General features: G+C 45.7%; 1 protein-coding gene and 1 pseudogene across 1 annotated transcript; both read left to right on the top strand.

Annotated features, from left to right (window-relative positions):
* Window positions 1-525: 525 nt before the first annotated feature.
* LOC146192320 (uncharacterized) lies at window positions 526-15,554 on the top strand. Its single transcript, XM_084600036.1, has 3 exons — window positions 526-856; window positions 4,656-4,766; window positions 13,651-15,554. The coding sequence occupies exons 2-3, from the start codon at window positions 4,708-4,710 to the stop codon at window positions 14,090-14,092; spliced, it is 501 nt and encodes a 166-aa protein (XP_084456162.1). The 5' UTR covers window positions 526-856; window positions 4,656-4,707; the 3' UTR covers window positions 14,093-15,554.
* Window positions 4,945-9,758, top strand: LOC146192321 (uncharacterized; annotated as a pseudogene).
* Window positions 15,555-22,109: the final 6,555 nt, after the last annotated feature.

Consider the following 22,109-nt stretch of genomic DNA (forward strand, 5'->3'; position numbering starts at 1 on the left):
AAGACATGCTAAACTAGACCAATTAAGAAGTGCTACTGCACGATATTCCACGTTTAGACATGCTAAACGTGTCACCAGTCTCGATTTAAGTTAAAGGTGTCATAGTTTACATATTTTACATTTTGCATTCATTATTGCCATCGGCCCTGTGTTCACTGTCATCGTATTGCCGGGGGCTGGCTCTATATATTGTGGCAATTTTCGAGTGTTAAACGTGATTTTCATTCTTTTAAAGTACGATTTGCTATTTATTCAAAAGAATCTGCTTTAGTTCCGTCACAGAATCAGGAAACACCAAACACATATAGTGAAATGTGTTGATAAAAACAACGAAACCTAACCCTGTCCCTGAAATCCGGAGCCTGTTTGCTATATAGAAACGTTTATTTGTGCTAACAAGCCTTTCTGCATGGCAGGTGTTGTCCCGTCATGGGAGGCTTGTTTATATCTTTCTTGAGACAGAGATCGACACGTGCGGCGAAGGTCGTTATGGCGGTCACACGGATATGTAGTGTACCGGCAATGGGGCATCCGGCCAACGTCTACTGGCTGATATATAAGCCGCGCCTCTTTCCTCAGCGGTGAATCCAAATAACTATAACAACCAAGACCCCAACAAGAAGTCAGAGGCTCAATATTTCACTATGAAGTTTTTCTTGCTCATCGCAATCCTTATGGTGGGACTGTTCTGCGTCCAAGCTCAGTACGGTGGCCGAGGCCGTTTCTTTGCGGGTCGGGGATTCCGACGTGGAGGAGGCTTTGGAAGAGGAGGAGGAGGATTCGGCCGCGGCTTTGGAGGCGTCGCGCGCTTCGGACGCGGCGGGTACAATTGATGACACTCCCGAAGACGATAAAGGTGAGCCTACATAACCATTCTTTCGCAATGATCTGGGGCTCGCTTCAATTAAAACCCAATTTTGGCTGCGGATCCTCAGCAGTCATTATATTGTAATTAGGCGTCTAATTAGCGGGCGTAATTTAATGCGCGTTTTGCTCTGCCAAGGTTTCTCAGTGGCTACGGCGCTCGGTTCATGAGGACGAGAGCGCCGGTTCGATTTTAATCGGGGCGGTGTAAGGTGCAGCAGGTGTTTGATTAGCGTCGTTTTATCGCTGCAAACATACCATTTCCCGATGTTATTGCATAACAGATCCATACTAAATTTTGCTTACGTATGAGGAAGAAGAAAAGTTTAGGCGAAGGAGGCTTTGACGAAGCAAGTTCGAACCTAACAAAGGATGATAAAAAGGTTCATAGAGCATTATTAGGACAAAACCAGTTCAGGACGGCTCTGCTGTAAAACGGGCGCAAAAATTATGCATGCCTTGAGTTCATAACGTGCTGTGGTCTCGGAGTGCCCGTTACTTGGAAGCTTCTGTCGTCTGCTTATGAACATTTAATTGCTCACATTTTCATGCATATCACTTTTACAATTGAAGTATTTGGTGCTGTATATTTTGCTTGCCATAGTCAATATTTGGTGCCTAAGCGCGGGTTTTAACAGCCGCCAACTTTCATTGGTTGGTTTGGACACGGATGTTGAAGGCTGTCGATCTCACTGTAAGCATAATGTTTTCAAGCGCGCTTATTGCTGCTTCAGAGGTTTCTAACCAAGGTGACAAATTTAGGGAGTCCGCGTCAAAACAACATCTTTTCAGTAGTGTTACCTTCTTCGCTATGTTCTAAGACAGTGTCTACTAGTTTGCTTTGAGCTTCCGATCCTCCAAACATTGCTTAATTATTTTGCCTATGTCTACTGTCGGACTGGTACTGCCGCTTCCTAGTAGAATATAATGTATCCTTTTTCCAGATTGGCCGCCACTGCACATGTATCGTGTTCTTGCTTGATTGATTGATTAATTGGTTCAGAGGAAGGGAAAGGCGCAGTATCTGTCACACTTGTTGCTGTGGACACCTGAACCGCGCCGTAAGGGAAGGGAGGAAGGTAGGAGGGAAGGTGGAAAGAGAGAAAGAGGTTTTGTTTATTGCGAAAGATCTAGGAGAACCACGAAGACGAAAATTGTCCTTCAGCGTGTGCCCATAGAAATGGAGTTAGGACCAACACGATTTATGGTATTAGATGAGTATAGTAATGGTTACTGCAGCCAGATATGTATTGGAGACATGACAAATCATAGCTCGGTATAAGATTACTAAAATGGCTCACAGAATGAAACGCAAGTGAGATAAGAGTGCGATGACGACTAAAGCCATCAGCGACAAGTGGCGTTACGAATAAGTATAACTATGAACGAAATACCACGAATGATTCAGAAAATTTATATTGGACTAAATGCCAGAGCAAAACCAAACAGTAATATCAGGGCCTTAAGAAACTTACACGTCTCTAAATATCCCCTAGCGGATTTGATAAAAACGATTGTTTCTAGATAGTACCAATTGCACACAATATCTTACTGCGCTAGTATGCCTTGTAGCAAAAACTGTTATTTATATATACAGGTAAAAGCCAGAATAAATTATGCGTGTGGCAAGGGTGGAGAGTCAAACCAAGTTGCAAAAATAAGTCTTCGTTTGCTTATTATTGCAGAGCTGGAGTCGAAGTGGCACGTGCTTTAGAATATGTTCGCGCCGATACTATATACAGCCCACCAATTTTTTTGGTGTTTGGCACTCGAATACAACAAGTTTTCCTTCACAAATTGGCGCTGCCTCTTAAAGTATCATAAGCCAAATGCCTTCATGGTCACTAAAGCTTATCTAGATTTTTTTTTCATTTATATTCACCCAGTTCTCTTCTCTTACTTTCTGCCTTTCTGTCGGAAGCCCTTTTATGCCCTCTTTGTGGTTGCCTGGTCAGTTCTGTATTAGGTTTTCGTAAGTGTTAGTGACATAGAGTTCTTTTCGTGGAAAAAGATGACGACGCAGGATGAGCCAAGAGGGGACAAGTCACGAGGTCCTGCCTTCCTTGTCTTTTTGTGTGTCGTCTTTTTTGCGCTAGAAGAGCTCCGGGTGTGGACTAACTAGCCCCACAAGACACATGAGTGTTAGTCAGCGCTGCGTTTTTGTCATCATCAGTAGTGACAGCCGAACTAGGCCCCCCCGCAGGAGAAACGCGTTTCGCACCACTGCTCTGTAAATAACCCTCTCCTGACAGAGTAGTTATCAAGACAATATAACTTTGGTGCAGAAACTACATTTGTGGGACATACAGCGATCGTCTTCCCATCGTTGGTTTAAAAATTGTACCTGTTATTCATCCCACAGTACCCTTCTCTGAACTGCATCGTACATTTTTATACATGTACCATTTACACTGACTCTACAGCGGCTAATCGCTTGCTACAGCGCGGTTAATTCTTTCTGAAGTAAAGGGACTACTAGACGGCACGCTAAACATATTGGCTGCTCATCAGATGGCCCACAGTATTTCCTTCAGGGCGCCTGATATTCTCAAGTCCAGCCCTGCGACGTGGGCCGAGAAGGTGGCATACAAGCGCAGAGTGTAAAACACCACGGCCAACTACAGAAAAATCCCATCGACATCAAGCTTGTCGCCGTTGACCATGTGAAGCATTCCGAAATTAGATACACTCTCTAGGAGTGAAAGAAACACGTCCATGGCAATTTGCCAGCAATCTGATTTCTGTTTTTGTCTGATCCTTCGTGTTCCGATTGTCCTGCTCTATATGCCAATCCAGAAAAGTGACTCTCTTTCTGTTCAGTAGCCCAGTCAAGTTACAGCATGCCCTTTCCTTTGCCCCCATTATGGAGTGCCTGGTTATTTTTGGCGACGCTTTCCTTCTTTGAGGAGTCACAGAAACAGTTGAACGCTAAGTCTGTGTTCCTAAACCAAAGTCTCTCTTTCTTTCTTTGGTCTAAAAGTTTATCTTTGTGTATTGTGTTAAGGACAGTTCTCGTGCTTGAGTTTTATGGCTGGCAGTAATTCACAAATACATAGTAAAAAAAAAATACTTCTCTTTCTTTTTGCTAGTACTGAAGGACCGCTGTTGTTCATCATTCCTTCCACCTATTCCACTATAAACAAACTCCTTTACTTAAAAAGTTAATGCATTGCTTGGTTTCAACAATGCTGAACCCGCGCATCCCTCCTCTCCCCTGTACACGCTCATTTGTGTTTTTGCCGTGAACAGTTAACGCTCCGCAGCTCTTTGGTTGTTTCCATTCCCAACTGAACTTCTGCCAAGAGGAATAAGACTGCCTTGTTTATGGAAAATAATGAATCGCAAGATTATTTATTCCCTTATTCTACTCACTACACGGCACCTACTGTAGCCCCATAGTTCCATGGGATTCTTTACCAGGGTCGCTCTTATTCAGTTCGCTCGAGGGACTTGGCTACTCTGCTTGTATTTATACTTCGCCTTCGTTGCCACACATTGAGCGATGTATATCATTGCACTCTGGGTACGTACGTGACGGCGTTTTATTGTAAGCACTTGATCAAGCCTATCACTTATTATCAGGAAAACAGCTCTGTTTGCTCTAAATTAAAGCGTGTGCATATCATTCATCTCCACAATAACAAACAGCAGTTTCTAAATGCCTTTGCCTATCAGCTATCAATACCGTGTTCAGCCTAAATTGCCTCTACCAAGAACAAATTGCTTGTTTTGTGGTAACATTTCGTGGACGTCGTAGCGAATAGCGGCCTTTGTATTTTCTTGTTTTTCAGGACTTTCCGCTGCGGCCGTTGGACACACATGGAATGTACAAATAAAGTCTGAATGACACAACCACGAAGTCTTTTTTTCATACACCAGTGCCGGATACTCTTGCTACTCAGGTGAGAAAAAGAAACACAAGCAGAATGTAACAACATTATCCCTGTGAATTTTTGCATTTGCTAAATACTTGTCCAAAACAAAGGAGCCCGTACGGTTATGTGCAGGTAGGGCGCCAAACATGCAGAATGATAAATGTGGTTTAGACAGTACACTGTATACCACATTAACAGCTTTACAATGAAGAAGCACTGCCACCAAGTACGGTGTTGCTAAAAATTGCTAAATTGGGCAGGAGATGTAACCTTTCGACCAAACAAGATAACAATCACTGGGAGCAAGCGAAAAAGATGTCAACATTTTTATAATGAGAATGTTGATAGAAAATATACTAGAAAGACGATACAAAACTCCTTTTATTAAGGTATAGGAATGGGCTTGGGGAAGGTGGAATATTTCGTAGCATAAAAGTTAAGAATGGACTAAAACCGGCCTTAGTCTACTGACCAGCCTTTGAATATTTCGTAGCATAAAAGTTAAGAATGGACTAAAACCGGCCTCAGTCTACTGACCAGCCTTTCAGAAAGAAGACTTTTATTCTCCCAGGTAAGTGCGGGAAACAGTCATCGCGGTTGCATAAATATTGAACTCCATACAGGAGGAACGGAAGCAGGTAAGGTATGGAAAGTATATATTTTTGGCTTCGAAACGGCTATTTTGCAGGCTGGAAAGCGGGGCGATATTTTACGCTATTATTCAGGCTTGGAGACATGGATAGCATTCTACCCGCTAGAAGAAAAGCTATAGCATTGATTTCGTTACTCTACAAAAGTGACGTGCCCTGTACGCGCGTGCGATGGAAGGCAGGCTTATATGTAAGCTGGTGATTCAGAAATGTAGGCACATCTTTTCTTGAAATGCCATTCTTGGAAACAATCAGCTTATAGGAGTAACAGCCGCAACAAGGTGTTCTGCTGAAACATTGGGGATTTTATGAACTAAGAAGACTGGTTTAGTTTCTTAGGATCTGGGATTTAGGGCTTAAAAAAATAATACCAGTGCTTGTTTAGTGTATTAGGTAATAGTCCGGGGCAGAGTTCTGGTTTCAGATATGATGGCAGACGCTGCTATGAATGCATTTCAAAAATTGTTTTATTTCTTTATTATATAGGGTTTAATACGCCAAAGAGGCTTATGCTATGAAGTACTAGGTAATTTTACGAAGCTGATGCGCTTTATAGAGAGAATGAGTACTTTCGCGGAAAAATAACATTGCAATTTTATCTGCGACCTAGGCTACGTTATTTGACATTTTATCCTTATTTCTGAATTTGTTTAACATAGCTGAAGTGGTGACAAAATTAAAGAAAAAAAAGCAAAAATCCCAACGACCGAATACAGAATCCTTAATTACCGCTTTATGGTCGTGAAGTTTTGTAACTCTACTGGAGAGCTTGGTACGCTGGTACACGAACGTAAGCAGCCGCACGGCGGCGCTGGCGTTAATCGAGGTGCTTGTGTTTGCGGACGGCGGAGTGAACTGATATATCTAACTGCGTGGAAATAGCGATGTATTTCGTGGCATGATTGTAGCGTTTTCGTGTCGCGTAGGTTGAATTGTTGCAGTGTTTAAGTATGCGAAAGTGCTTGTTTTCGCAAAGCCATTGCGTTCTCTGAACGATGCTTTCAGCTTGTTGTATGATGGGCTACCGCTACAGCTCGGGGAGCAGTGATGAAAAGATATCTCCTACTTTCAATTGAAGTAGGAGATCCAAATATGGATCTCCTACTTCCCGTTTCGCCCCGAAATGCGACAGAAGTGCAGACACACAATCCGCCAAAAAGCTGTTGGTGACCTCTGATTTCACTTCCCACGTTTGTGCGAATCATTTCGGCACTACGGAAATCATCCGGTACAATAAGGGGGCGCAGCACATGAGAAAGCTGTCTTTGAAAATGAACCCAAACGGAAGGGTGTAGCGGCTCGGAAACTTTTCGAAGGGCTCTGCAGGTATATAACGATGACAATATTTATTTCTGTCTTACAATTAGACCACATTACTTCCCTCAAGTAAAAACCAATACAATGAAAACGTCTGTGCATGCTAAATTCAACTTAGCCAGCGCAAAACACCGAAAGCTCATATTTAATAATTTATTTAAATGCGCTCAGGGTCCCAAGGCATTGCAGATAGCAGTGGAATGAATTATTTAATGCACTTAAGAGAAAAACGCATTTTTCTTTAGGTAGCAGAAAAACGTGCTGCGAAAAATGGGAACAGCAAACGCGAATACAAATAAAATTGAAATGTATTTAGAAAGGCAAATCACATACGTCAGTCGTAAATGTTAATGCCGGTAATATCGACTTTTTACTTGAGAAGATCGTAGCAAACATAAAAGGTGCTGGAGATCAATAAATAAAACAAAATAGGCTCTCTTTAGCTCTGGCTGAGCCTGGTCGAGTTGAGAAAGCAACAGCTGCATGGTTATGCTGATGGTTAGCTTGTGGTTAGTTGGTGTTTCATAGTGGTAGCTATGTCTATATCAAGAAGGCGAAGCATGATGAGCACGTCTGAGTTCTTCGATGTCTCGAGGCTCAACGATTAAACCCGCAGCGGCCAAAGACCGCTTACTTCTTTTCTCTAGATGTGCAGCCCGCTCTTCATTCGTTTCTTCCGCCTGCTGTTACCTGAGGTTTTTGGTTGCGCCTACGTCTGGCTTCTTCTGTCGCACCATGGGCTAGTTTAGCTGCAGCATCGGCACGCCGTTTCTCAAGCGCTCTTGTATATTCTTCCTTCGTTTACTCGGCACGTCGTTTGCGCTTCGTCTCATTCCGACGCTCCTGGGAACTCAACCCGTAATCTTTCGTAGGCGTTGTAGAGTCACTCTGGGGCGTAGAACGACTTATAGCTGCATCAAGAGTGGAAATTCGCCAGCCTCGTGCTCATCCCCAAGTCGGGCAAACCACCTACTCTCTCGAACCTCCGCCCCATTTCTCTCACGTCCTGCGTGGGAAAATTATTGGAGCATGTAATTGAGACCCGTCTTCTTCGTTACATAGAAGAACATCACCTACTTCCAGACACGATGTTTGGTTTTCGACCACACCTTGCGGCCCGACATCATGCTCTTGCTCAAGCATCAGGTGCTGACACACAGCACTCTGGACCTCAAAGTCATAGTTGGTCTAGATGTCGCGAAGGCCTTTGACGTTGTCCGGCACGAAGCCATTCTGCTGAACCTGCATACCCTAGGGGTAGAACAACGAACGTATGCATATATACGCGACTTTCTCACGAACCGCACAGTGCAACTTGACACCGGCTCAAGCGATCCTTCCATCATCTCTTCTAGAAGCCCGGGTACACCCCAAGGCTCAGTGCTTTCCCCCCTCCTGTCCAATATTGCGCTGTTTGGCCTACCCACTCTTTTGGCAGATATCCCCCACTTGCACCATAGCCTATATGCCGACGACCTCACACTGTGGATTACACACGACAGTGACGGCCAGATCGAGGAGACTACAGACAGCCATCGATCTCTTTGGCACCTACCTGACCACAGTAGGCCTATCCTGCTCGGCCACCAAGTCTGATTACATTATTGTACCAACCCAGGATAGACGCCCCAGATCACCTCCGGCATCCTTCAATCTGCAAGTACAGGGCACCCCCATACCCCGTACCGACCGAATCCGTATCCTGGGCCTTCATCTACAAGATAATGAAGGAAACGCCACTACTCTTCACCGAATAGATCAATCTGTAAACCAGATCAGCCGCCTGCTCAAGACAGTCGCCAACAAGCATAAGGGCAAGCGCGAATCCAACCTTTTGCGCCTCGTACAAGCCTTCGTTTGTACGCGCATTGCCTACGTTGCCTCTTACCTTCGACTCACGCGAACAGATCGGGAGCGACTGGATGCATCACTACGCAAGGCATACAAGACAGCATTGGGTCTACTCATGTTCATTTCCACCACCAAACTGATGACCCAAGGGATCTCCAACACAGTCGACGAGCTGATTGAAGCGACTTTAACTTCCCAATATGAGCGCCTCTCGCTAACACATGCGGGCCGCGCTGTACTGAGTCAGGTAGGAATCACCCCTCTGAGGGCGACTTCTACGTATATGGACCTCACGCCTGAGCAGAAACTCAGTCTTCGTATACCTCCGCTTCCCAAACGTATGCATCCAGAGTATCATACAGAGAGAAGAGCCGACCGAGCCCGGAATCTCCACAAACGTTTTACCGGTCGCCTCGACGTTACATACACAGATGCCTCCCACCACCCCTTCGCCCCATTATGGTTGCGGTTGTATTGGCACAGCCCCGAAACTGGCACAAAGCCTGCAGCGCCCTCAACGCCGCAACTGTTACCACCACGGAAGAGGTTGCCATCGCGTTAGCTCTGACCGACCCCTCCACCAAAGTAGTCGTTAGCGATTCTCAACAGGCAATTCGTAACTTCGATTCAGGTCGGATATCCCGACAGGCGCACACTATCCTCCGATCTCTCCCCTTACCGTCTACACCTCGTCTTCTCAAATGGGCCCCAGCCCATGAGGCGCTCAGCGGGAACGCACAGGCGCATGCTCTAGCCCGAGAACTCAGCTATCGGGCGGAGCACTCTCCTCGGCCTGCCGCTTCCTCTGACACTCCCCAAGGCACTCATTTACGCCTTGTTACATACACGGACATCCTCCAGCATTATCGGCTCGAACGGTGTCTATACTTCCCTGCACACCGGGAACTATCCCGGCGCGAGGTCGTCCATTGGCGCAAAATAAAACAGGAACCTTTCCAAACCCATGGCTATATAACAAATTTTCCCAAATCTTATTGCACCTACGTGAAAACGCTGCTTACACCCGGCCACATTCATTCACATGGTGGGGACATGTACACGACACAACGCCGACAATTCAGCTACAATGGATGCGTGGGAGTTCCTCCTGCGTACCACCGAGCTCGCCCAACAGTGCCAGCTAATTTTGCACGCATTGGAGGCCGCAGAGTCCCAAGAGATCACTGCTGACCTTCTCTAAGCAGTGTAACCAGTCTTTCGGCTGGTTCCCCTTCTTTGGGAGTAAATAAAGAGCTTATATCATCATCATCATCATCATCATCATCCCCATCATCCACTTTACGATGCTGCTCGAGTCGCGCAGCGCGTTCTGCTGTCTCTTGAGCGCGTCGTCTCTTTCTAGCTTCGGTCTGCCGTTGTTTGCCATTCTTTAGCTCTCTATAACGGCCAGATTCCGCCGAAGCGAGGCGCACTTATATTCGCCACGCGTCACCTCCTCTTCTCAGTCCGAGGAGCACACTTCTGGTGGGAGCGAGCGGCAGCTACGCCGACTGCGGCGCCACCTGGTGGAGCTCGGTGAAGTTGTTGCTAGGTGCGGCCCTTGAAGGTCGTTTGTGGTCGCGTCTACGATATACGCGACGAGCTGAAACCTGGCGTAATATTGCTTTCACAACAAAACAAGGATTATTGGGACATGAAGGAACGCCTACTTTGTGGGGATGATCGATGCGGCCTGAGATATATTTTGAGGTATTAGTAGCCGGCTAATAAGGAGTAAATTGTTATGTTGAGTCTTATGAGACAGGCATAGGCGAGATATTCTTCTGCGGTGACATACGTTAAACCTGCTTTGTATCTTTTGCATTATATGGCCGAGGATTGATGGTTCACTCTCAAATCCACCGGTACACAGCTTGATCTCATTGAAACGCGAAATGCGATCAGATTCCTGAATAATCTTAATCGATCAAAGCCACTCTTCCGCATTGTTAAAAATTTTGGTAGTTGCCTTGGGTGTTTTGCTTGGACGACGTTCTTCCAATTTTATATTGAGCGCAGCCGAGAGTGGCAGGCATTCAGTTCTTCGTTGACAGCCAATCATATTCTTACAAAAGGTGCCACCGAGTGTGTTTTATTGAGGGAACTAGACAGCCGAATAACGTCTTTTTTTTTTTTGAAAACCATTAGTTGTCTTCTTTTCTACTGTAACGCCACCACTATGTGAGATATATGAACGCATTTTTCCTTTCTGTATAAGATATTCTTTATTCTGGTTTACGGATGTACGTACAACGCCATTGATAGCACTGACTATGATGGAGAAAATAATTCTCATTCTTATGGTAAACATCGCGGTATATTGCTGTAATGAGGACATAAGTCCATCGAAATTCAACCTGAAATGCACGTAAAGCAGCAATTAGTGCCATATTTTTGCGCGTTCGTCGGGTACAGTCTGATATGCTTAGGCACGACGATCTAGTAATATACTTAACCAGATAGTGATCGGTGTGCTGCAAGATGAAGCCAGGCACTGTGTTAAGGTCTGGTGACGAAATGAGCAAGCCGAGCGAGCAAACCAATCGCAGTACGAATTCGATTAGTGCTGTCTGCTAACCAGGAATCGTGAATTACTCTATGGTCTCTTGTAAGTTGCAGTTTATTGAGCACTGAACATCCTTCAGCAATATTTCAGTGTCACAGTATAGGCATCACCATTCTTCCAGCCCAGCCAGGCATTCCGGTTATGAGCGGCCAGCTCTGACTCTGCCAGGAGCGTACTCTTCATATAAGCATCAAGTTGGCTACGATTACGTATCTGCTGCGGATACAAAAATTTCGGTTTTAATTTCGCACTTATTAAAAAAACAAAAAATGTCAACACGGGACTGAAAGCGTCAATTAAGATTGCGAATGCACCGTACGTGACCGGAGGAGGCCGACCGCCTGAGGTCCCATAATCGTCTGTGGCGCCCCTCACGACTAGGTTTGTCCCTGAACCTAAATTAGCGGGAGTTTTATGGCCTTTATGATTATATAAAGACTCTGCATAAAAATAAGCCCGGCTGATCTCAGCCTTACGCTGCACTATCGCATGTTTTGAAAATTCATTAGCATTACGTATTTTCAGTTTTATAACCAACAAAACGTTATCAGTGGTGACCAACATACGTATCAGGAGCCAGAGGTTCTTACACATGCATTCTTGTCTTCACACGAGCTCCTGAAGGTTGCACTAGAGAATTATTTAAGCTGTATTACGTGCTGCCAACGCCATCAACATTTGATCTCAACTTTAGTTGTGAACTGATAGATTATACAAACAATACAATTGATGAATTTGTGAGCCAGATTTCCTCCTTTCGACTTCATTTTAACTGGCACAAGTGATGTTTGATTTTTGTATTTGTAGAGCCAGGACGGCGTTTTGGTACGCCAGGCACTGAAGTTGCCTTTGGGATGACCAGTGCTTGTGAGGCTAGCTGTAGCCTTCCTCGGGACATTCACGTAGAATAGGCCACATCCTGGCTTCGAAGCGGTTGAGGCAGGCCCGTCTTTACAGGGAACTGTTACGTGCCCACTATCTTACCAATAGAGGTAGTCAACAAAGAAGACTGCTAGCAGAATGGAGAAATAAGGCTCAAGGAATAATTATTTCATGTGGACGACTGTACTTTTCAAGTGCGAGAAGGTGAATGCCGAGGACATTGATGCCGAGCACCAGCGCATCTTGCACTGTGGGCCGAAGTTCTGTCTGTAACCTGACGTTCAACCATTTAACCTTTCTGGTGACGTCTCGATGTATTGCCCGTTATGTCCCGGAAGGTGGAAAGAGCCGGGTTTTGAGTGAAGCCACAGACGGCGCGGAAACGTGAGCGGAAGCCACGGCACAGAAAAAGCCTTACGTGACTACTTTATTGTCAGTCGATTGCGCCTTCTGGTGCCTGAAAAGGAAGGTTTCTTTGTCGCTGTACTCAAAGCCCGACGGCGGTTTCTCTGAAAAGGCTTCAGCTGCGATTGACAAGTGTTTAAATCAGGTTGAAGCAAAAGCTTCATCCTAAAGGAAGCAATCCACTGTATGGCTTGCCGATAATCTGAATGCATTATGTACAAAGGTGAAGGCAGCCGAAGAAACCTATTTGAACATTTTCTGCACGGCGAAGATGCACAAGCTGAACAATCCACTCAGGATTATTATTTAAAAGCTTCGCACTTGGCAGTACGAGCTTTGTTTGTGTGGAAACACCTGAAAATTTAGAAAGTTCAGGCCCTATTTCTGATTCCAAGCTCTTCGATAGTTATCCAGTTTCTTCTGGACAGACACCCGGCCATGCGCTCCGCAACGAGCGTCAATATGAAAGGCTTGTTTCATTCATTGTCACATGGAAAAGACTGTACAGATGCGTGCGGAATTCCTCTTGCCAACTTCATGGAGCAGTTGGCCTTTTACCTCAACTGCCCGTTTATGCTTTCGCAGAGCAAGATTTACGCCCGAAGTCAAGCGTATGCATTGGGTCCCAGATCGCCCTTTTGCTCAGCGATATTTTTTGTTTAAAGTTGATACTGGTTTAAAGCCGTTTGGAAGCCTTCGTTTAGTAGCGTTTCGCTATACGTTGATGACTTTTCAATTTTCTTCGACAAGAATGGCACACATAAGTTGGCCCAATATGTCTTAAAGCGTCAAAGCCTGTGTTTTACGCAGGAACTTCGTGAACAGCGGCAGTTGCGGTTTCTTGATTTGTACCTGTACTTTGAGTACGATCACGTGTGTTCGGGCTTTAGCCCCAGATTAGGGAAGCTATAGGTCGGACCACTGAAGGTTCGTGAAAGATGAGTTGGCAGACGCATGGATCAGGTCCGCTTTAAGTAAGTTATGCCATTACCGCGTTGAGTACGTGTTCTGGCACAAGATTTTCAACCTAATGGGAGCTGAAATTTATAACCTCCCAGAAGCCAACCCTGATGTTGGTAGTGCCTTTTTCAGTAGACACTGTAGATTTATTCTACTCAATTCCTCATGACGCGTTGTTATTGGCGGTCGGAGAGTGTATTGCAGAATACCACCAGATTTAATTTCCGAACTCAGCTGGTGTGCCCACTGATATTTTTAACCTTATTACTCTATGCTGCAGGTGTGCCGACGTTTCGAGCAAGCTTCCAGCTCCCGAACACGGCTGCTGCTCCTCCTGTGTCGATTTTCTGACTCCTCGACAGCCAGCTAACGACAGTAGTTTGACCCGCATCGTCCGCCAAGAGCTTGAGGCAATGACTCCAGCAGCCTCACTATCGCATACGCCAGACAACACCCTGGCTACAATATCACTCATTCAGGCTGTTGTTCGGCTAGAGGTTGCGATTATCGGTCACCCTTCTGCCAGTGCCGCGGACACTGTGGATTCCGGGCCTGCTCCTCCAGTGATTGCAGCTGTCTCATCCAACGCCGGTTTCTCGCCCCGATATCGGCACAGCAATCCGAATGAATGGCGTAACCATGATAATCGCCCCATCTGCTTTACTCGTTCGTGCACGCGTTGGCCACATTTTCCGTCACTGCCATTGGTACACGCCATCTAGTCAGTTCACCTACGTCGACCGCCGCGGAGACTATGCCCCTCGCTATTCCTCACCTAGCCCCGACCAGACCCGTGTTGACCCGGGAGTGAGTGTCCGTGCTGCCAACCGTTCGCGATCCCCGCAAACCCGACGCTCGCGTTCTCTTCTTCATCGCCGCAGTTCATCACCGTCCTATTCCGACCATTTATCGGAAAACTAGCCAATGCAACTCTCGAAGGTGACGCTGCATTTGTGACCGGGACCGAAAAAACCTCTGCTGACCCCTGCCCTACAAAATAATCGCATCAACGTCCTTACAGATGAAGTTCCTGTTTCTGGTTTCATTGATACCGGCACCCAACTGTCCGTTCTAAGCTCCTCATTTCGCCGTCGCCTGAGAATTGTGTATATCTCCCGGAACCGCACCCCTGCCCCGTTCCTTAACTTCAGCTTGTTAACTCAGGTTCTACTTGAGAGAGTTTCACTTCTATCTGCGTCCGAACGAAATTATTCTATCACATAGCGAGAGCGCCTGGCGCCTGTTTAGACTATTACGAAATTCCGCCCCTATTTGTTTGGTCGTCAGTTTACTGCTATAACGGACCCTCATGCCTTGTGTCGGCTTTCCTCTCTCAAATATCCTACTGGAATTATCGGACTGTGAACCTTTCCCGTAACGATATCTTAAATATTCTCTAAAAAAAAAGCGCTATGGTTCTGATCGAGCATGCCTTCTACAGATCTCTCGCTCCTAGTGCGCTCTAATTTAAATTATGGGTGCATAGTATATGGCTCCTATTCGCAATTTTAGCCTGTGCTTATTATCTGGAGCGTAGAAAGCATCCCCTGTACTCAGTCGTTATGTATAATTAAATGAGCCACCCCTAGAGCATCGCAGTACCTCACTGAGGAGCACGTATGTCTTAAAACTCCGTTCTCTCACGAAACATTTCTGCTACTGCATATTCACAAAATGCCCATCTAAAACTGTCTTTACAAGAAACTACATTTTATCACAAGATAAATGCAAAGAGCTAGCAGTATTGTACCCTCTACCTAACACTGGATATAGGAATGACCCTCTGCCACCATGGTACAACCTCCTTATTGATTGCGATTTCTCACTAACACATCTACACAAAATGCAAACGCCACGGGAGCACATACTATAAGAAGTTTTCGCACTTCAAGAAAAATATGATGCCTAGACTGAATTTTATACAGATGGCTCAAAAAAAGACACACAGGTGGGAATTGCTGTAGTTCAAGACAAAATTAAGAGAATGGTACGTCTGTCGCAGTGCGCCTCGAGTTTAACCGCAGGGTGTTATGCTGTATGTGTTGCTGTAAAACAAATAGTTAAAGAGAAAATAAAAAACAGCGTCATCTACACTGATTCTGTGAGCCTGCTCACAGCATTAAAACCAAAATATTGCCTAAGAACCGCTACTTGTAAACACTATTCATGACACAGTTGAAATCGTCCTCTCAAAAACATAACATTACGTTCTGCTGGGTCACCAGCCATGTTGGGATTGACGGCAGTGAGACAGCTGATGCCTGTGCTGCACAAGCCCGATTCAGTCAAACAAAACAAGTTAGTTTGCAGCACAGGCATTGTTTAAAGCTAATGCGAAATAAATTAAGACAGATGTCAGGTCGCATGGAAAGAGCAAGTGAACAATAAATTGCAACAATAAACAACAAAGTCCGTTCTAGGAGAATGGAAGTCGAGTAGACATCATGAACGTTTTAAGGAAGTAATTTGATGTCGCCTTCGTAGCGGACACACTCATCTCACAATCATTTTTTACTAACAAAACGAGACAAACCACCCCGTGAACGGTACGGTGGTGAATTCACAGTAATCCACATCATAATTACTTGTACGCAGCTCAAAAATGAAAGTAAAAATATTTTAGATTATTTTGCAGAGAATACATCCCACTACACCCCATGCTCCCTTTAGGTGAACAAGCACTAGTTGATTCTGCTGAGATTTTTACGTTCTTCAATGATGCCAGCATTTTCAACAAACTGTAACAGTCAGGATATGCCATTATCAATCTATATCAGTTTTTAACCTTGTGTTTGGCGCAGCATAGACTTGACTACTTTTGCGAAATAAAACCCAATATAACTAACAAATTTTCGGTTATCCGGACAGGAGCTCACTGAAGAGCGAAATAATAAAGTAGCTCTTTTTCATTTTTTAATAACAACAAATGACAAGCAAGTGTAATTAATATTTCACTGCTGCAGGCACAGAGCAAAACTAGCTAAATGATTTGTTTCTTTTTTGCCAATTTAGAAATGTTTCTTCTTGATTCTAGTCGAAATAAAGACGAAATAGGCATGGGCAGGACATGTAGTTCAAAGAGAGGATGACAGATTGTCTCTAAGAGTCACCATCTAGATTCCAAGGGAACGAAAGCGTGGCAGGGGGGCAGGGATCAAGTTGGGTGCTAAGGATATTAGTTGGGTGGCTAGGGCTAAAAAGTTATCAGGGATCAAGAGGATGAAGCTAGCACAGGATCTGGGGTTAATTGGAGGAAGATGGGGGAGGCCTTCACCCTGCAGTGTGTATAGTCCGTTTGATAATGGTGGCGACCTGAAGACTATGGCTAAAATAAGGAGGGGCGTATTCTAATGCAAAAAACCAAAGGACGGCCACTGTGAGTATTCTCAGAGAGGCGTAGAGAGAGGTTGAGGTTTTTGCGTGCTAAAAACTCAGCACCAAGCATAACCGTAACTTTAGGTTACGTATATCCAGGCGTAGCAGAGCTAAGCTACTGCCAATTCTTATTTCTGTGTAACAGCCAGAGGTGTGGCCTTAATATATCGGCGAACTTTAGCATACTACACTTGTCTTTAAGTGGTAATTTATATAAACTTGTGTCTTCAACATTCTTGCATTTGACATTAATATATTGAAAGGAAAGCCCGGAAGCAAACGGAGCCGTGTTTCCATCCTGAGGTTAATTCAGCTGCTCTTTTTGCCTTGCTGCTAGCATCAGCTGCTTCATGCAACGGAAGAACTGATAGCCAGCACGCAAGCCAGCAAGCGATACTGCTCATGGGAAAGGATATCAAAAGTGGATTTGCTAAATGAACCAGGGAAAAAAGTAAAATGTGAAGCAAAATGATTGAACAATACATCTATGGTCTGCAACCACCTACTGCGCTCCCTAAATGCCTTCTTGACTTGCTACCTCGGCCAGAATATTTAAACACAAGAGCACATTAGCGGCAAACGCTGCTGAATAGACACGTGACTGGTTATCTCCGAGAAACGCACCTTTCCCTATGCCGGGCTTCTACAGAGAACGAGAAAAGTTGTGGCTTCAGCAGCAGGGTAGTACAAATCAGGAAATTCTGAGTATGTCCGTGACGACGCTATAGCCACTTCAAATAACATTTTCGGACGTTGTAATGTGGTCTATAAGGAGCTTGATATAAAGAGCACCTTTGAATTTTTTTTTTTTTTTGCTGCTTCAAAACGTAGCGACGCAGATATAGATCCATTTCGCTAGCCGTTATCTTGGCAGGTATGCTGGAAAAGGGAATGACTGTTTGTTTTGAAAAATCATAAGAAAAAAAAAACTATGGTTGACTAGAAGGAAACATCTCAGTTATAGAGGTGCGTAAGCGGCGTAAAAAGCAACAGAAATACAAGCTTCGCGCCGTTCCAGAAGAGCCGTCTGGCGAGTGTTATCAAAGCACGTCTGCCGCCGCGCCTCTCTCCGGTGCCGACAGTCGTCGCTAACCTTACCGATGTCGGCAGGGTGCCCATACGCTTTCGGACCTAACAGAGGTCCCAAGTGGGTGTGCCGCGCGGCTTAACGATACAGAACGTTTGCCTTACGGAGCAATACACATTTCGGAAAAATGGCTGCCATAGAATAAATGTTTGCGTAACTGTCAGTAATGAGATACCGAGTAATTGTCTGGATGAATTAACGCAAATATGTCATAAGAAATGCGCACGAATTTATGGTGTAGTTTGAACCTGAAGGTGACCAGCCATCCCCAGGACTGCACTCAGCCGATCCTAACCAGCGGGACGCAAAACGACCACCTGATGAGCGTCGTTTTCTTTCTCCCGGATACGGCCTTTACATGATGTGAGAATCGCTAATATACCTTGACATTTTCGGTCGCGCTTCGTGGACAAATTTATCAACTGCTTTAGTGACTGACCCGCGTAGTAAAGGGCCGAATCGTGCTCAGCGTCCCGATTGGGCTTGCAATCGGTACATTGAGTCAATACCCGATCTCTGCAAAATAGCCTTGCCTCGTAGTCCCGACGAGGACAATTTTGGCCATGTGCTTACGTTTTCGATGTCGACATCTACACGTCTTATATAAGCAAGCACAGCCTGAACTCCGTCGCCGTTTTCGCACGGCAGTGCTCAACGCTTGATAATTTTAAGTTACCGCAAATAAGGAGACATTCGGTCACTTAATTGAAAACAGTGGATGAGCGGTCGGTGCAATTGACACTTCCGCACGTGATTCCGCCTTAACTATCAGCCAGGTAGTTCGAGAACAATCGTTCCGCTAACATGCCCCCCCCCCCCCCCCCCCCTTCTGACCAGACGTTCTGCAGCGACCGGCGGAATTCCTTCAATCAACATACCGGGCTTTCGTGCGCACCAAGCGCCACAGTATTCTCGACTGGGTAAATTTACGAGGTTGCAGAAGAATTAACGCTATTGCAAGCGGCCCCCGCTCGTCCATGACAGAGGGCACGACGTGATCAGTTCCAACGGGTCAGGGTAAAGTTTACTACGGCAACGCAGGAACGATTATCGCCTATTTCGGTTTTGTTCCTGCGCGCGCGATTCTTGGACACATTTCAGGTTTCTCAATATGGGCCATCAACCTTCACAGCTGGACCAGCTTACCAGAATGCACCTACCACGACTGCTCGACTGCCTAAGTACGCTAATCAGCGGAACATCGGATACCACACTTGGTTGTCGGATTGGAGTGTCACTGCTCCCTTTCTTCCTATGCGCGGTATCTGTCATCTCGTCGCCGGTCCCTCTCACATCGTCCGGGAAGTTAACCTCAGCGATCGATGGACGTGAGAGCGCTCTACATCTGCTCTCCTCTGATGTCTCTCCACCTGTTTAAGTCCTTAAGAACGTTTTCGCGGCCATTAATGATGTGTCGACATTAGCTGTCATTGATACGGGTGAAACTGCTTCTATGATCATAGGAGATTTAAGTGTTTGCTAAGAGGCAAAGTTATGCAAAAAAATGATAAACCCTCAACGTTTTGTAGATTGAGCGGCGAGCCATTGTGCCCGCTATGAGTGTGTAGCCTGAAAGTTTAATTAGTTGGAGCTGTTTTACAAGCGGAAATTATTGTTTTCCCTAGCTCTGCCTATGATGTGATTTTGTCCATGATATATTGAAATTTTAATCTGTGGAGTTACAGTCGACTGTGTAAGTGGCGAGGTTAATTTCGAGCGTATGAATGGGCCCAGCTACATGGAAAGTTCGTGCGACGCCACAATGATGTTTTGTGCATAGGAAAAGATACGGTCGTGCCATCGTGGACTGCAGCATGTGCTGCAATGGTTTTTGCACCTGCCATCCCAGTGGGACTGCCAGTATATTCGGCCTGTTTAAAGTGCATTGCTATAGTGCCACATTGTCTGATATCTTTGCCAGACGGCAATGCGTGGCTGTAGAGAATTATTTCATTATATCAGCGCGTTCTTTTGGCTGTCTGTCTGAACCGGTCCCAAATGCCAGCTCTGAACGCACAATCTTAATGATGATCAACAAAATGCTGAACGGCCCTCAAACTCGCCCGCTTGTAGACGTTCTGCTGCAGTACCCGTCACGTGCCCGCCACACTATCGACACCGGTTTATCTGACCCGAATACCCAAAAGCCCATTTTTGTGTCCCCGCAAGAAAGACGGCACATGGCGATTTTGCCTGGACTACTAGTGTTTAAATACCACAAGCAAAATAATATATACAGTTGGCCTCGCATTGATGACTTCGTACACCCGCTCTCTGGTGCTTGTTACTTCTCCTCCGTTGATGTAAGATTGGTTACTGATGAATTTCGGTGCATCCGGCAGACAAAGAAGTGGCGTTTTAACGCCAGATGCACTATTCTAATTTAATACTATGCCGTTCTGGCTTTACAATGCATCTGCAACGTTTAAGAGATGTAATACCACAGTACAGCGTGACCTGATACGGAACATTTTTCTATGCCATCTTGATGACGTCATGTTTATGGTGAAGCGTGCGACGAGCATAATGGCTGCTTAACTAATGTGTTAAACTGTTTGCATAAGCCGGCCTAGTCCTCATTTCCAAGAAATGCCGTTTTGGCCAGCGTCAAGCGTTGGCTCTCGGCCATCACGTCGGTGTACAGGACGTTAGCACCAGTCCTCAAAAAGCGGAGGCTGTGGAGTCGTTTCAAGCATCACGAGCAGTCAAACACGTCCGCGACTTCTTTGTGTTGTGTTCCTATTTCCGACGTTTCATGCACCACTTTGCAGACATTGCCTATCCTATCGCGTGCCTTCCCCACATAGGAGCTTCATTTGGACAGACTCCTGAGTGCGACACCTCATTCTGCCAGCTGAAGTTTTTCTGACCTCACCTCTCGCCCTCCGGAATTTCGAGCCCTCTGCACCATCATACTTCATACTGATGCTAGCGGTGTTGGCCTCGGTGCTTTACAGGCTCAATGCAACGATGACTGGGAGCCCGTTATCGCCTACGCGAGTCGTTCCCTCAGCAAGATAGAACGTAACTATATGGTTGCCGGACAAGAGTGCCTTGCTGTGATATTCACCGTTGAGAGGTTCCGATTATGCTTCAATGGCCGCCCATTCATCATTTTGACTAATCATCACACCCTCTGCTGGCTCGTCAATCTTCGAGATCCATGCGGTCCCATCGCGCTCTGGACCCTCCGTCTACAGCAGTATAACTTCAATGTCGTAAAAGTATCGGGCGACGCACGCTGGCGCAGATTCTCTTTCGCGAGTGGCGCTTCCCCGCACCGATTGTGTCACGGACAGTTTCGACAATTACATGTCAGCCATCGTTCCAGAGTTTCCTGATGTTAGTTTCAAACTGAGCGTCAAATCCGGCTACGGCTCTTCTATGCTAATGAGCTCAACCAGGGAGCTGCAGGCCGATTTAGTATCTGGGACGGTATGTTAACGAAAAGAACTACTCCCATGGTGGTCCATAATACCTGTTGGGTATTCCAACTGCTCTACGGTTCCTAGTTTTGAGGGTCATGCATGATGACCTGCCTCCGGGCATCTGGGATCAGCTCGCATGCACCATCGAGCTGTTTTGATTTGTGTGGTTTAACTTTCTAAAGCAACGCAACCTATGAAAGACGCTATATTGAGGGGCTCCGGAAAGTTTGATCACTTGAGGTCCTTTGACCAGCACTGATATCGAACGGAACACGGGCGCCCTGCGTTTCGCCTCCATCGAAAAGCGGCCGCCGCAGCCATGATCCGATCCCGCGTCCTTGGGCACAGTACGCTCCATCGAGCTTCAGAGTGGTTTTACTGGCCGACAATGCATTACACGACAGAACTGTATGTCACCAATTGGACGCACTGTTAGCACCACAACAAAGGCCCTACCTCCGCTCTACCTGACCTACTTCAGCTTGTGACACCTCTTAGCTGGTTGTTAGAGGAGGCTGGAGTTCGTCTCTTTGGTTCTTATCCTAAATCTCCGAATGACAATAGGTGGAACGTGGTGTGGACTACTTTAAACGTCATCGTTAAACTGCTCGTCGGTACCACACGAAAAAAATTCGTTATTCCTTCTAAATTCTATCCTATTAAGGCACGGACCACCGTGAGTGAAAAACAGTGACCGATGCTGCCAATTCATGCTTGATATTACCGAGGTGCTGTTACGTTTGTGCACAGTCACCTACTTGCACTCAACTCCATATCACCTACAGACAAATGGCTTGACGGAACGCTTAAACAGAACACTCACAATGTTTCTTATCATGTATGTGAACT

This window comes from Amblyomma maculatum, chromosome 4 (genome assembly GCF_055883805.1).
Source record: "Amblyomma maculatum isolate TAMU_Amacu chromosome 4, ASM5588380v1, whole genome shotgun sequence".
NCBI classification, from domain to species: domain Eukaryota; kingdom Metazoa; phylum Arthropoda; class Arachnida; order Ixodida; family Ixodidae; genus Amblyomma; species Amblyomma maculatum.